The following is a 16,022-nucleotide window of genomic DNA, read 5'->3' on the forward strand; positions in this document are numbered from 1 at the left end:
GCAAAGTTGCAGGTGGTAAGGAATGAGTGGATGGCTGCTATTCTTGACAGGAACAACCCACACCTAGGCTTCACTAACTAGTACTGCATCCCAGACTTAATTTAGAGTAACAAATATATAGAAGCAGTTGTTAGAAAGTCCTGAGAATGATTGTATAAGTAAATTAAAACTTAAGAAAATTGAACTTATCAGTAAGTTACTGTTGTCCCCTTCAGAGCAGTTCTCTTTTGGAGCTGTACACAAATCTAATCTTTTGTGCCACATTTAGAAGTATATCTGGAATGAATCTTCTAATATTTCTTTTATCACATGTGAAGCACATTGATGGATCTTCTTCAGCAATGAAAAATTAGTTAATTTCCATGAAGTTTTTATAGTTGATATACAAATAAGTCATGGGAAGAATATGACAGGAAGAGTCTAATTTTGTTTCAGAAATTTCTTCTGTGCTTTCTCAAGTTTTTTTGGCACAATTTCAGCGTGGTGCCTTCTTCATTTCAAGATTGATGACTATAGTTAACGAACACTCTATTTCTCCATCCCCAACTCTTCTGATGTCATTCGATAATCATTCTTTGATCAATGCAAACAAGTTGCTATACTTTTTCAGCACATTCATAAATTTTTGCTGTTGTTTGCTGGCCCAGTCAAGAATCATCATGAAAGTCTTCTGTTCCTTCAGAAAATCATTTGTGCTGGTTGAAAACTTGTCCCTTTGATACTGTAGACTCCTTATAAACTTTGGACAATTTATAAAAATTATCAGACATGTTTATGTCATTCAACCACAAAGCACTATAACTTAATTTGCTATTGTAAGTCACACAGTATACATGAATGTTTGACTGCTCAAACAATAGTTGAATGAACATACTTTAATGTGTAATTAATGCACATGCTGGAACTGGATTAGTCCGTGATTAATCAGCTTGATGTGTCATTGGAACATTGACAGACTTTGAAACTAGTGAATTATTGTATAGTTATTATATACTGAAATTTTCTTTTCTGGAGGAAGGTGTCATTGAAATAGGGATATGTTACACTGAATTAGCCTCATCTCACCCTTTTCACAGGAGAGGCTCATACTGAACCACTCTAGTCTTTTGTCCTAGAGTATATAATTTCAATGAAGAAATTATGTAATTTGCATATCAGTTGCATTTTATCCATATTCAGAAATAATTTTTGTTTTCCAAGTGTACCCTAAAGTATAGGGCACTTCTCTACAAACACATTAACATAAATTACTGTAAAATAACTGAAGTTACATTATTGGTTTTATTTTATTTAAATTATGATAATCTTCCACTTTTTCCCTATTTATTTCCCTATTCTCTATTTATGTATATTTATTTCTGTTTAAGAGAATATCATAACATATTGATCTACAACTACATTTATAAATTTTTGTTGGATGGTGATAGCTTTTTAAGCAATTGAAATGGCTAGACACCTGATATTTGATATAGAATCAGATATTAAATATATGTATTAATCCTCTGTGAAATGTTAGTTTATTGTCAAAAATTACACATTGATGTTGCAACGCCTTGAGGTTATATTGCAAATTTATGAAACTTGTTTAAGACGTGACACAGAAATAGTATACCAGTAGTTCTTATGTTAGATTTTAAGCTCTAACAGCAGCTGTGAAGGCTGTAATCTTCGAGAAGTGATACTCTGTAGTCCGGCAGAAGTTCACCAATTGAAGAAATTCCTGCCTCTATCTTCCGGATAGAAGAGTAAGCAACAATCAGCAAGCTGAGCATACTGGATTACTCTTCAACCCCAAAGATGGAGACAATGTTCCTTCCAGACATCAGTAAGCTTCTACTGGATTGCATAGCATCAAATCGCAGAAGATAATACCACCAGTGTAGTTCTTAATTTTCAGTTCCTACTAGCCTCACCATGTGGCTAGAAATACTTGTAGGAAAATTGGTACTCTTAAGTTTCCCCAGAGCTTCTTTTTAATGTGCTGACCTCCAGTTTGTTTTCTGAAATTGTTTTGCTCATTCTACTGTGGTTCCTTACGTTCTTGTGCCAGGCCTCCGTGTTGGGAGACATGTTGTGTTTTTCACTATTGTGAATTGTCATGATTTCTGATATTCTTTTAGATTAATGTTTGTTAAGGTTCCAACAGAAAATACTGGGCATGCTCCCCAGGGCTTGCATACAGCCAGTAGATACATAGCACATGATGCTGTCATGAAAATGTATTGGTGACTGCCACAGCACAAAGTAAAAAGTGTGTAGGAAATACCTGAAACACTTCTTGGAAATATCTGCACAAATACTATGTCCTCCATGGTCATCAATGTGTTAAAATTGAATAATGATTTTAATATTTTCAATATTGCCACATTAGGCAGATTTCTTATAAATGCAAGGTGCGAGGTGATATGACAGTAACAACAAATAAAGAAAGGAGGTCATTGAATGAGCAGATAAGTTTTCTTCAGTGAAAGTCAGTAAAAACTAACACCAGTTGGTAATACAGCGGGAAGTCTCATCATTTGTTATGCAAGCTTTCATACTCTTCAACGTCTCTTATTTTATCCCTATTCTCCCTATTTTTATTCCATGAATGAATATTATCAACATAATTGGTCATAAGTGTGTAAATTTGTAATGTATTTAATTCAGTTAATATAGGTAATTTAAATAAAATTGTATTAATTCAAGTTTTATAATAAATTATTTTTTAAGTTATCTTATTAAATTTTTTACTATATATTATTATTTATGTTAATTGATTAATCTAAGTGATTTTGATTATGTGACTAGTGTAATTTTGTATATGTATCTTGATATATCTATTTTCAAAGGGACCATTTCCACATCCTAGGTTTGTTACCTGTATGGATATATGGAAAATAAAGGAAAAGGAATGACTGAATGAATGAATGAATGAATTCCTTCCAAGTTGTACATGTTTCTGTGTAGTGAACTGAGCCCAATGTATAATGCCAACTCCCACAAACAGCATGCACAAATAGTCAATTGTAAACTGTCTCCTTGATATAGTATGCTACACCTCCCATTTCTATATCCAAATACTATCAGTACTCACAGAACAGGCATGATAAACTGAGAAAAGAAAAGACTACTTGCTCCTTCATGACTTACTGTGTAACTTAAGTTCATGCAGTATATTTTTACTCAATAGTTTACTGATGTGGTAGCCTGAAATTTTGTAATGACAGTGATATATCTCATGAATACAAAATGTTTATTTGTACATGTGTGTGTGTAATGAAATTGAAGTGTATTTGTGAAACTTAGTATCAGCTAGCTCCTCAGTCTGACGCCCAACACTAATTTTCTATGCAACTTATTACAAACTATGCGCTTTAAAGTATTACACTACATGATTCATTCATTCATACGTTCAACCAATGTGGTCACAGACCCAATTTGGGCCTTGGCCTACCTCCATGAAACTCTCCATTTCACTTTGGTTTACTAGATCTTAAGACATTTGGTAGGACTCCTTGGATGGGTTATCAGCTCGTCGCAAGGTACCTGTACATGAACACAGAAAAACGCACATACATACACAAACAACAAACATCCATGCCCTAAGTGGGATTCAAACCCACGATCCCAGCTTCTGAGCAAGCGAAGACAGTGAATGTCTTAGACTGCTCGGCTACTGTGACTGGCCTATCATTGCTTAGGTTGTTAATATATAGCCCCCTCAGTGCACATGTGTGTGTGTATGTGCAAAGTTGTAGGTTTTGTTCGTTCCTGTTATGTTATGTTATGTTGCATCACTTGTTTTTGAATGCTTCAAATGTATTTATGAAAGTTGATGTTATGAAACCTCTTTGGATACTGAAGTTCATCAAAGTGTGTATGAATCATATATTTATATATAGAGTAAATCCAGATAACCCTTTGAAGCTTTAAATTTACCAAAATACTATTTAAGAGTTCAGTTTATACCTTACACAAAATCCACAGTCTTCATTACAAAGACCAATCAGTTAATGCTGTTAGGGAAATAATCATCTGTTTATTCTCAGAATCATATGAAACCCATACATAAAATCTGTGGCAAAATGTTGAAACAGGTGGTACATGCTTAACCACTGCTTGAGAGAGTTTATTATTAAAATTTCAGATGGTTGATCTATTTCTCGTCTTCAAGACACATGATCTCATGTGAGTTCAATATGCACGCCATCTTGCCATGCTGTCAGGTCTACACTCACAATGAAATTTCTTCACATGTACAGAAATAATATTTCATTAGAAAATGGTCCTTATGTCAGTGGAATATTGATACAAATAAGTGTAGTAATTATAGTCATGTAACAATCTTTGTTTCTTCGTTTATATCTTCTTACAACTGTACATGAAATATTCTCACATCACAATCTGAAGTACACTGGTCGTTTAGTCCATTCACAAAGATTTCTTTAGCTCACTGCACATTCTGTTTGGATTCCCCACCACTCTTCTTTTCCATCTAGTGCCACTACCAATGCATGTGTACTGGTAGTGATGCATCACTCTATGACTTCACTAACATTAAGAAGACAGAATCTAAAAACTTCCCAAAGAATATGAATGTTGAGGAATTAGGCCTGATAGATATGTGACATGTGTTCCAATTTTTCACCAGTTCCTATGAGTACACATCATATCCTGTTTGTACAAGAGGGCTCGTCTCTGGTTCACCCTTATCTTCTTTGCTGGTATTGTAACCAATCTCATGATACCGAATAGGGTATGTAAGCTGATTTCCTTTGTCCCATGTGAACAGTTCCTGTAAGAAAATTAGAGAGTTCATACATATATCAAATTATTAATATAACATGTTTAAGAATAAATGTAAGTTCTACATTACTGCAGAGTACTCTGTTCTGCAGATGCTTGCAATTTCAAGAGGTGAGCATCCACTGCATACTCCCACATGGGATCAGGACAAGTTATAAGTGACCTACTCAGAGCTTTGTAAAGCATAAGTTTAATATTTTTACTTAAACTCCAACTTTTGAATAGATAATAAGTCCTTATGTATGTGCACAAGGTCTTGGATACAGTCCTTTTGATATGGTGTCTCCATGTCATCGTCCCTTCAGAGGTGTCACCGAGATACATTATATTATTTCCAAAGGGAATGTCTCATCCATGTAGTTGTGCCACTGGTCCTCATGATATAACCTCAACGAAGACCCAAAATAAAACACCCCTTCCACAATTCCTCTGTTGCTGCATGATGTCACTTTCAGCACAGACCACATAGAAAACATCATTCCCAGTGATATTCCCGTCAGTTACATTGTGTGGTATGACTTATTTCACTGTTACATTGCTGTTAATTGTGCCATTACCTAGTAACAGTCATCTCTTCTGATTAAACTATTCTGGCTCTCATCAGATATGCCAAAATATCCATAACAAATTGAGCAAGCAGGTGAGGGTAGCGATAACATTCTAGAATTGAATTTGTGTGGTTCCTGTTTCAAATCTCAGTTGGCACACTGGCTATCCTGGCAGATTTTTAATGATTTTTCTCAATCTGTCTAGGCAAATAGTAGGATAGTACCTTGAGTAGGCCACTGCCACTTCCACATTCTTTCCAGTGCATTATTCACTGTCATACTACCATTCAATGCAGGGTAGCCTGAGAGACTGACAGCATTATAAAATAACCAAAAAGAAATAACATTTATGCCTTATAATCCCAGGAGGTGTGGCCCACATAGGAAGCAAATGAGGACTCTCTTGACTGTAAGTGATAAGGCTTTGGTCTCTATAGTGAACGTGAAAACTCAGTAGAATATGAAGGAGAATAGTAAGTATTGTGAGATTAATATGTGAAGTTTTTGTTGCTGGGTAGTTATCTTGGTACTCTTTACAGATATTCTTTCTTAATTCCACTTTATTCATTATTGTAATTGTTGTGCTGTCATCATCACCATACTACTACTACTACTACTACTACTACTACTAGGGGACTAGGGGAGGTCAGATGCTTCTAGGTGTTTGATTTCAATTTCCTGATTCATACTACTACTACTACTACTAATAATAATAATAATAATAATGTGGCATGCCACCAGAAAACCAGAATGATTGAGGAGATTTGAGTTGATTTCCTAGGCAACGAACCGTGTTCTCGCTGCAATGCCTAGGAATTGGAACAATGGCTGGCAATAACCACGCAACGAGTTGTTTGAAGTAGCTTTTTGATAGCAGTGGACGAGGTTAACCCTTCAACATGGTATTCCCTATTGGGCTGGAGTGCAAGTTACAAGAGTCCAACTCTGACAAGAGACTATTTTAGTTTGTATCTGACCTTAGAAAAGTTGAATTGGTATTTGACAAAAGAACAAAAGAGTTCTCATCTGACTAGAGCAGCATACACTTTGCCAAGAATAGCTGTGCGAGAGTATCATAACATCAAAGAAGAAACGTCTAAAGGATGTTATAAGTTGTGAATAAGTGTACTTGAGAGTGTAAAAGTGACTGTCCAATAAATATACATTCAAATCCAAAACCCACACAATTTCTTGTCATGTTGCCTAGCAAACAAGCGACGACGATGACAACGACGACGACAATAACAATACATTCCATTCTTTTCTAGTTAGGACAAACTTGTAAGAAAATTCCTGTGAGTTATTCTTAGCAACCATAGTGCAGCTAGGATTTCAGTCTCAAAAATTGTAACAGTGACAGCATTATCATTACCTTCAACAGAGTGTGTATGTTTGTGCTGGGAGGGGACACAAGATTCCATGAACCTTCATAACATGTGAACAGGCAATTTTATATCTCCCAGTAGAGTAACGTTTTTAGTATTGAAAAATGCCAATCCCTGGTTGGTTGGATATTGTTCATGTGCTGTTACAATAGTTCAGTGTATGGCCAATAAAGATTAACATTGAAACTACATATAACTTGTGCCAGCATGAAACTGGGGGAAAAAATAAAAAAACTTGATATTTACTTACTTTGTTTTTATGGTTATAGCCAACCATTGTAGTCCCCCGGAATGGATTGGTGAATGGAAGATTTACATCAAGCAGTTGATTCTTGTACAGATCCAGGGCAAACCTGTGTATTCATAACATTCAGATATAGTCATATTATCTGAAATGTTATAATATATCTGTATGTGTCTTTCACTTCAAGCTTTAGCCAGCAAGATCTCAAGAAAGGTAGAAAGACCAATTTGTACCAGTCATTAACGCTTTCCTTGCATGAGAAGTGAAGCTTTCAAAGTGGTTAAAATCATACACTGTTTTGGGCAACAAGTTGTGTCACTTCAAAATCCAGAATTTCAAAGATCTTAGAGAACGCCTCTTTCTCCATCATTGGGGATTCCCAGGGTCACCAAAGATTTTACCATATTTGGTGTAGATTGGATAGTTGTAATTTAAGTTGTTAATGTTAATGAACTTAAACTTAGAAAGTGCTGAGGTCTCTTTACTCAAGTACAGAATTCTTAATAAGAGATTTTCTTTTTACTAAGTTTATAGTCTTATAACTATTTCTTGTTAATGGGATGTTCATCGTTAGGCACATAACAAAGGAGACAATTTCATTTCATTCATATATTTTATCAAAATCCATGACTTAAACTGAGGATCGCACAGCAACTATCAAATGAAACTCAAGACTGTCTCTGAAATCAGCTGTACATATGACTGTCAGAGTACACAACCTCCTGCACCTGTCTCACATGATACTATGCAGTGCTATCCACTGTGTGTACATACTTTCAGTGCTTTGTGTCCATCCTTAAACCTATGATGCTGATCAAACATACTGGATCAGGTTATTCAAGGCATTTCCAGTGTTCCCATCACTGATTTTCCAAGTTTCTGGTAAAATTTTATATTAACATACTACTGCACAGAACTGTAAGGCTTCTTATTTTGGACTCTATCCATCATCTGGTGTCTGACGACACCGTCGTCAGAATCCTTTCAAGTCTATTTACTCATAATCTATTTATCCTCTTCATAAACCTTGTAAGCACTACATGGGAACCTGTTGTGCCTGTTAGTCTAATGGAAACTGAAAAATTCCATTGTGTATAGGTTACATAGATGTGTGACAATACCTGAGTAGGATCTAGACTACCTGCCAGAATGTCATTCTTTTTCTTTTTTCCAGAATGGTTTTCAGCTACTACCTATGTGTAGGTAGGGAAACCCCCATTTAGTGTTCCTCAATTTAAGATTTTTGCTTGTTTAGCACTGAATTTCAAAATCCCTAATCAGTAATCTCAATGTTAAATAAACTGCATTTAAGATCTTCCTCACTTTCTGTGTTCAAATCCGCTGGTTCTTGAAGAGACAATATATAGTGGCTTCACTGTGTATATGTCCCTGCTACTGGAAGAATTGAGAGTAATAAGGAAAATCGAAGAGGAAAAGAGTGAATGTAGATACAGGGGATGTTATTATGGGTGGCTGGAAAAGAATAGGAAACTGTCATAAGTTGAACAGATTTATGGATGTGTCCATGTATGTTATGTTGCCCATGCTTTGGACCACTACTAGTTTTATTATGGCAATAATTCAGCTTTTATCTTTTGAGTAAATCACAAATACATCACCGAAAAGCTATCATGCTGAAATTATATTACCTTATTTTGGAGTTCCTTTCAGTGATGGAATCAACAGCATAGAGTACACCACAAGCCACAAACATTTCGCCAAATAGATGGTTGTTGATGCTTATATTCCACATATATTCTGTCTCCATCTTGTGATCAGTGTTCACCTTCATGACTACAGTATGATTGGTGCTGGGTATGCCATATATAACCCACAGTCCATTCTCATCTACAGAGAAGTCCATATAGTTGTAATTTGTAGTGTAGAGGTAGTTGTTGCCTTTGGTGGCCACCATTGGCACATTTAGCACATGAGTGTTCTTGGTCGCAAGAACATACTTCCGTATATGTGGATTGTTGAGTTCATTGTAGTAGAATGATCCATTGTATATGACATGTGCATTGCCCTGCATGGAAGAGTTACCTTCATTATGTAGTGATGTCAGAAACTTACTTATAAGCATGTCCTATCATGATGGAGAGAATTATCAAGCAGAACATCCTCTCCTGGAGACATGGGTCATGACCACCTCATGGTAGATCCTAACATACACAGTGTGTCCAGGATCCGTTAGGACTCATATTTTAAATTTTTCCCTGCAATGCCATCTGTTGGCGAGTTGTGGCATTAAGATTCTTGAAGTTTCAGCTGTGGCTGTCTGTAATTTCAAAGCGCAAGCATTGCTGCATCATGTGTTCTGGCCTTGAATGTAACAGTACTGTTCTGACGCTCATCGGAAAGTGGCGGGTAACAGAGAGCCAACATCAAATTTTGTTTGAAGTTAGGCAAAACAGCTGAAGAAGCGTACAAAATTATGAAAAGTGTGTATAGTAGTGATTGTTTGAGTCGCTTGAACATTTTTCGATGGTATGTTGTATTTCGTGACGGCATAGAGGAAATTGAAGACGCTCCACATGCATCAAAGCCTAGAACAAGTTGCACTGAAGAAAATGTGAAAAAAGTGACCGAAATCCTTGCATCAGACAGATGCATTTCTGCAAAACTCATCGAGGAGCTTTTGGGGAATACCAAAAAGTACTGTGCATCAAATTTTGACTGAGGATTTGGGCAAATGGAAGGTCTGTTTGTGGTTTGTACCGCACACGCTGTCAGGTGATGAAAAACATGCCAGAGTGGAACACTGCAAAGACATGTTACGGTCGGCCCAAAGTGATACAAAATTTACATAATCAATTGTTACTGGTGATGAGACATGATGTTTTCAATATGAGCCTCTCACAAAGCGGCAGAGTGCAGCGTGATTGAGTCCAAAGAAGATGAAACCAAAGAAAGTGCGCATGCAAAAGAGTCGAGTAAAGACACTGCTAACCGTTTTCTTCGACTCCAAAGGAATCACTCACAAGGAATTTCTGCCAGAAGGTCAAACAGTGAATTCTCATTATTATATCAGAGTCCTCAATTGTTTGTGGGCAAGAATTCTTCAAATTCGACCTGAATATTGAGGGCAAGGTTCCTGGTAACTCCTCCACAACAATGCCCCACCCCACAAATCAAAGATCGTGCATATTTTTTGGCCAGAGAAGGGATCACAGTCCTTGATCATCCTCCATATTCGCCAGATTTGGCTCCAGCAGATCTCTGGCTGTTCCCACAAGTTAAGTTGTCGATGAAAGGAGACCATTACAACACCATTCAGGACATCCAAAGGGAATGTACCACAGTTTTAAATGCGATTCCACAAAAGGAGTACAGTGTCTGTTTTTCAATCGATTCCAGCTATGTATTGATTCAGAAGGAGATTATTTTGAATAAAATGAGTGAAATTTTGAAAATAATTCATGTCTTGTATTTTTAATGAACCCATTCCTAACAGAACCTGGACACACTGTACTTTCCAATCATCATCATCATCATCATCATCATCCCACCTCTGCTCTTATATTAATCTCTGCAGTTTGAAGCACATGATGAAATAATATAAGTATCAGTTAACCAGTCATGGACAAAGCCTTCTAAGGTTAACTTTAAAAGTGAACAAAAGAAGATAATATGCCATAAAACCTGTTTTGCCATTACAACAGATATATACATCTGAAAATGGGTCATACAACTGGAAAGGAATCTAAATAATTTATGATAAGTTTTATTATCTCATTAAACTACTTGAATTTTAATTGTGAATATAAGCTTCTCATTGTCAGTTTGCAAATATCCTATATGTGAAATAATAGAAGCAGATATTTTGAAAACAGAAGTGCAACTGTAATGTCGATTTAAGTATGTTTGTGTTTCCTGCCACTCTTTCAGCTTTTCAGGGACTATTTGCATAATCTAGTCAAATAAGGGGTTACAGAGACCTTCATCTGAACTCCTCCCTCTAAAACTTGTTTCCTTCATGCAAACTTTGTTCTTTGTTATGTACCTCCACTTCTGACCTTAATGGAATCTGTTTGGCAAATATGTAGGGATCTGCTTCTGAGATTAGAGTGTCAGACTTATTATCAGTGATAGGATTACAGCTAGCAGAGGTTGCTAGCAGTGTAATGTGAAATTCTGAACCCTAGTCGGACCCTAATATCTTTGTCCTTTAATTCAAAAAGTTTTGACTAAGTCTTAGATATGAGGTAGGCAAGGTACACAGAAATATCTGTGCTGCATTTGTCCAGTTCTTATAACAACAAATCCCCTATTTAATAAACTGAAGAGTATCATGACAATGTGTTAAAAAAGTGGATTGAAAAAGGTTCTCAGAACTAATAATTAAATTGGACACTATCATGCACTATTAGCAGTTTATCTTTACCCTAAGGTAAGAGCTGATGTGAATAATACTGTGTTCATAATGTTGACTCCTTACAGTTATGTATCTAAAAAAAACACTTTCATTTCATGTTTGAGAAAACTGGAGAAGGCAAGAGATAGATCAGTTACTCATAATCAGGGTCAGGATTTTGATGACATGTCATCTTTTTTTCCTTGTATCTTATGTGATGCTCTTAAATATATAAATCTTGGATATGAGCTGCTGGTTACAGAAATGTAAGTTTTATAGGTAATTTTCTGTCATTTTCTGACATTTTTAGGTTTAGGGTAATTTTTTGGTAAATTTTTGGGCTTTTAAGGGCATTTCTTGTCATTTTAGGGAATTTTTATTCATATGTTTCCTGAAATGTGAATAATATGGAAACGAAGTGTTCTTTCTCTTTCTCCTTCAGGTCATTTTTCTGGATTTTTTCTGTCAATTTTTAAATATTTTCAGATCATCAAAACCTGGGCCCTGCATATTACATTTTTAGGTCATATTTTTGGATTTTTTTCGGTCATTTTATAGGTCATTTTTTAAATATTTTCAGGTCATCAAAATCCGGGCCCTGCTCATAATCCATGTTGGTAAGAAGTCAGCACAGAATGCAGTCAAGGCTTATGTTAAGGAAGTTCCCCAGTAATTTCTTAGAAGGAATGGAGAAACACATGAAAATCCTCAGTCAGAAAGAATAATTGGTTTCCAGGGTAAAATTTGATCTGGGTATATCCAATATAAAAAACAGGCAGAATAACTCCTTGCGCCATAATGTTCAGTGAATATATTTTAAGTGATTGATACAAAAAAATATTTATGTAATACATAGCACAATAATAAACTTTCAGATTCCATAAATTTCCAAGAATTTCTTGACCAGCTGAGAAAATATTAATTTCTCAAGAACTTTATTCCAGGAATAGGATATGCTTGTGCTGTGCCATTAAAATTTACTGACCCTGATGCAATCTCTGCAGTTTCTTTAACAGTTCTGTCTCCTGCCTTAGTTGAGGCAAAGTATGCAAAATTTTTATTCTTGAACCGAATAATGATATTTATACACTGGGGCATAACTGTTTTTGAAACGTCAATGTTGTAACTGGTTCTTCAGTATTTCTTATTATGTATAAGTGTACAAGTGTACTCTTTACTGCATGGACAGTATTCCATGCTTCTTAGAGCACATATACTTTCATATTTTGAATTCTCAGAATTTTCAATTTATGTATGAGGCATGCACATATTGTTCATATTATATCCTTCACGTAACACTGTCGAGTGTTACCTTAAATGGGTGGTCCAGTGTGTATGTAACACTTGGTGTTCCAGCTCGAAACAGGGTCTTGTTTTCATATTCATACAAGTGGTATGGATCACTCTCATTCGTGAACCAGAATTTCTGGCCACCAGTTTCGGTAGAAGGCTGAGGATCTCGCATCCAGCTTCCATAGGACATATTTGTATACCGATGGTACACTGGCTTCCCTACTGCATATAATTGGCAGTCTGAAAAAAGAAGGAATATGTAATTACAATATATCACTCATGTCTATATAAGAATCCTTCATTGCACTGATTTAGCTTTTGGTCTGATGGTCACAACCAATGAATCATCTGAGCTAGGCATGTGGCATTTACATTGTACACATTGTAGAGGGTGACTGAAAAGGAACTTCTTGGTTTCAAGGCTTAATATGTCATTTAATATTCAACTAATACTCATGGGGTTTGTTGTGATATATTCAGCAACACACAAATGTCTGTGCCTTGCTTGCTGTATGTGCTCATTTGACTCTTGCAGCGCCAGTAAAATTGTGTTCCTAACATAGTGAATACAATGGCATCCATTCAGAAGAGAGTGCATTATGTTGTAGGGTTTCCCAAGTTCAAGTCCATTGTATCTGTTTAACATAATTTTTTATATACCTATTGAAGAGATTCTTCAAGTTCCAAATAGGTTCATCACTGATTTATTCAATTTAAGGAAACATGAATAATGTTAAAACAAAAATCTCTGTGAAGACTGTGGATTTCTGAAGAGTGCATTAAATTCATAAGGTTATTATGTGTATGGAGTCCAAAAGTCATCTGTTATCACTGCTTGTACCTTGTTAGGCCCAGGAAACGCAGTTCAGAAGGTGTTACTACAGTGGCTGAGAATATATGATTACATGCTTACAAAAAAACTAAAGCATGAAATCAGAGACACTGATCCTCCACCAAAATGAGACGAATAACAACATTTTAAGCAATGTTATAGATTCATGATCTTGAGGTGTTTGGTTCAGAATCCAGCTGGGGCACCAGCTATCCTGAGAGGTTTCTCATGGTTATCTACAGGTCCTTCAGGTAAAAGCTAGGACCATAACCACGTCTTCCTAGTTCTCTTCCAGTTTATCAATACCATTTGTCATGATACTGACAGTGTCATAAAATCATAACCCCCACCTCCCACCCAAGTCACCTGTAACAGAGAATATGGTGCTGCTGTAGCAACAATAATTATGGACATGCTACAGAGTACCTGGAATGAAAATGAATACTGCTTGGATGTCTGATGGGCTACAAACATTGCTCACACTAACGCTTATTAAAAACATTAGGAAACTTTCAGGGTCCTTCCAGATATTAAAAAAGGTACTTCACTCTGAATCCATTTGTCATGAATCATCACATAATGAAATTAGGGAGTTCTGTTTCAGTGACTCTGAATATGAAATATTTTTTCAAGTCAACAGTTCAAAATGTGATGGTGGTGTAAAGCTTTGACACTAAATTAAAAAAAATTAGCATATGCAGAATCTGTTCTGAATTAATGAGTTCTTCACAGATGTAAAATAAAGCAGTAACAGTAGCAGCAATAATGATGATAGTAATGATAGTAATAATAGATCTGTAGAACTAGAACTGTATGGAATAAGACATTAGGGTTTATAATTTCTGCTAAGAACCTCTTGTTATAAATACTAAATAACATAGGCAGTTCTGTATTAATTTGTATACATGTAATTTGGAAAAGTATATACAAGAGACTGTTAATTCACAAATTCTGTACAAAGCACTCAGAATCATATAACTTTTTCATTTTACTGCTGATTTTAAATTCAGGTGTTGACTGAGTGTGGTTCTGAAGTTTTCATGGATGTGTGTGTTAGCCCTCAATTGCTTCAAAAGTTTCAGTTACAGACATTAAGTATACTCATTCTTTATTGTTGTTTCTATTTGTCCTAAAATGTAGTGCAAGAAACAAAGCCCTTCTTTCCTTTCTTAATTTTTCAGCAAGTAGAGCACTTCAATCTTCCAGAATTACTGATTGCCCAATGGGAATTTGTTCTTAACAAAACTGCATAAGCCATTGGCAGGAAGTTTTTAGCATTGGCTCCAGAAATTCTTTTTGAACCCTATCTTGTGTTAATTTTTCAGGATATTGTGCATTTTTTCTGTAGTCCCCATGACTACTTTATCAAATCTAAGTTCAAATGCCGTTTCCTTTTATAGCGTCACATTGATATGTCTAACACATCGTTTCACACTTCCATTCTAAAGACAGTTCAAGGTTTCCTTTCATCAGTTTCTTGAAATACAGCCTAAGAAATTACTAAACTCATTTATTCATATCTGCACAGTAACCATTTATTATATTCAATGACATTTCACCTGCAACTAATGAATAAAAATTATGTACGAGTAAATTTTCAACTAACATGTACAAGCTCTGGAACTCTCTTTTTGTATGTGTCTATGACAGGAGGAGTGAAATTACATATCAAAACAGTCCAATATATCACCTTCAAATTGGTCTCATTTCCCTGTACATGGTAATTCCAGCAGTTCTGTCACTTCCACAAGCACATCTAGACTTTTCTGGAATGAGAGTTTATTTCCACATGATATCTCTTGTGATGTTGTCCAGTACTGCCAGAAGTGGCTTTTCTTTTTGGGTTCTCTTCAGTTTAGAGAACAGAAAGAAATTGACTCATATTGTCATGTGTCGGGGGTACATGTGGCGAAAATAATGGGTTCTAGATTGAATGATTGGATTTACTGGCACTTCAGTTACAAACTCTCTTGAGTACAATTAATACGATGCGATCGCTGATTTAAACAATTTACAGTTCACCATTGCACCCGCATTAGGATTCTCAGTTTCCATTACTCATCTCCTAGCAATGGATCTCAGCACAGTAACTAGCACTTCAGATCACTATGCAGTCTTTTTGTCATTTCTTATTCAATCAACCTGGAACCTCGGAACCCAACTAAAACTCCATCTATCACTAACTCCTCCAGCTTACAGCTGCCTGCAAATGACCTTTGTTGTTCCCTATATACCTTCAGCACTGACCTACAGAAAACACATCATGTGGTCGCTATCCACTGGTGTATGACTTCACTACCTACGCGAAAGTGTGTTTACCAAGCCATTGCCTTGAAATTGGTTGCATAACGCCACTGTTCTATTGTTGCAATCATGCATTATTTAGCAATGGCCATTCCTGTGTCTCAGTAGTTCTTGCATGGAGTAAATACAGCACAGTATCAAACATGGTGAACTTGATGGGTGAGCAGTCAGTGGATTAGGGTGCTTGGCCAACAATTCCATTATGGATTGTATCTTGTTGCAAAAGCAATACAGATCTTAATGGAGATTATTGTTTAATTTTCATCTCAAATTG

At 35.9% G+C, this 16,022-nt stretch overlaps 2 protein-coding genes across 2 annotated transcripts in view; one reads left to right on the forward strand and one right to left on the reverse strand.

The window, feature by feature from the left end:
• Positions 1-16,022, forward strand: part of LOC111863636 — a 525,149-nt gene that overhangs the window by 121,637 nt on the left and 387,490 nt on the right. The window lies entirely within an intron of this gene.
• LOC111863631 overlaps positions 3,997-16,022 on the reverse strand; it is a 349,465-nt gene continuing 337,439 nt past the window's right edge. Inside the window, exons 11-14 of the mRNA XM_023850125.2 lie at positions 12,632-12,852; positions 8,615-8,991; positions 6,972-7,074; positions 3,997-4,777 (exon numbers count right to left, since the gene is read on the reverse strand). Coding sequence (XP_023705893.1) covers positions 4,637-4,777; positions 6,972-7,074; positions 8,615-8,991; positions 12,632-12,852 — 842 coding nt within the window. The 3' untranslated portion in view covers positions 3,997-4,636. The remainder of the gene's footprint in view (positions 4,778-6,971; positions 7,075-8,614; positions 8,992-12,631; positions 12,853-16,022) is intronic.

This window comes from Cryptotermes secundus, unplaced genomic scaffold, assembly GCF_002891405.2.
Source record: "Cryptotermes secundus unplaced genomic scaffold, Csec_1.0 scaffold99, whole genome shotgun sequence".
NCBI classification, from domain to species: domain Eukaryota; kingdom Metazoa; phylum Arthropoda; class Insecta; order Blattodea; family Kalotermitidae; genus Cryptotermes; species Cryptotermes secundus.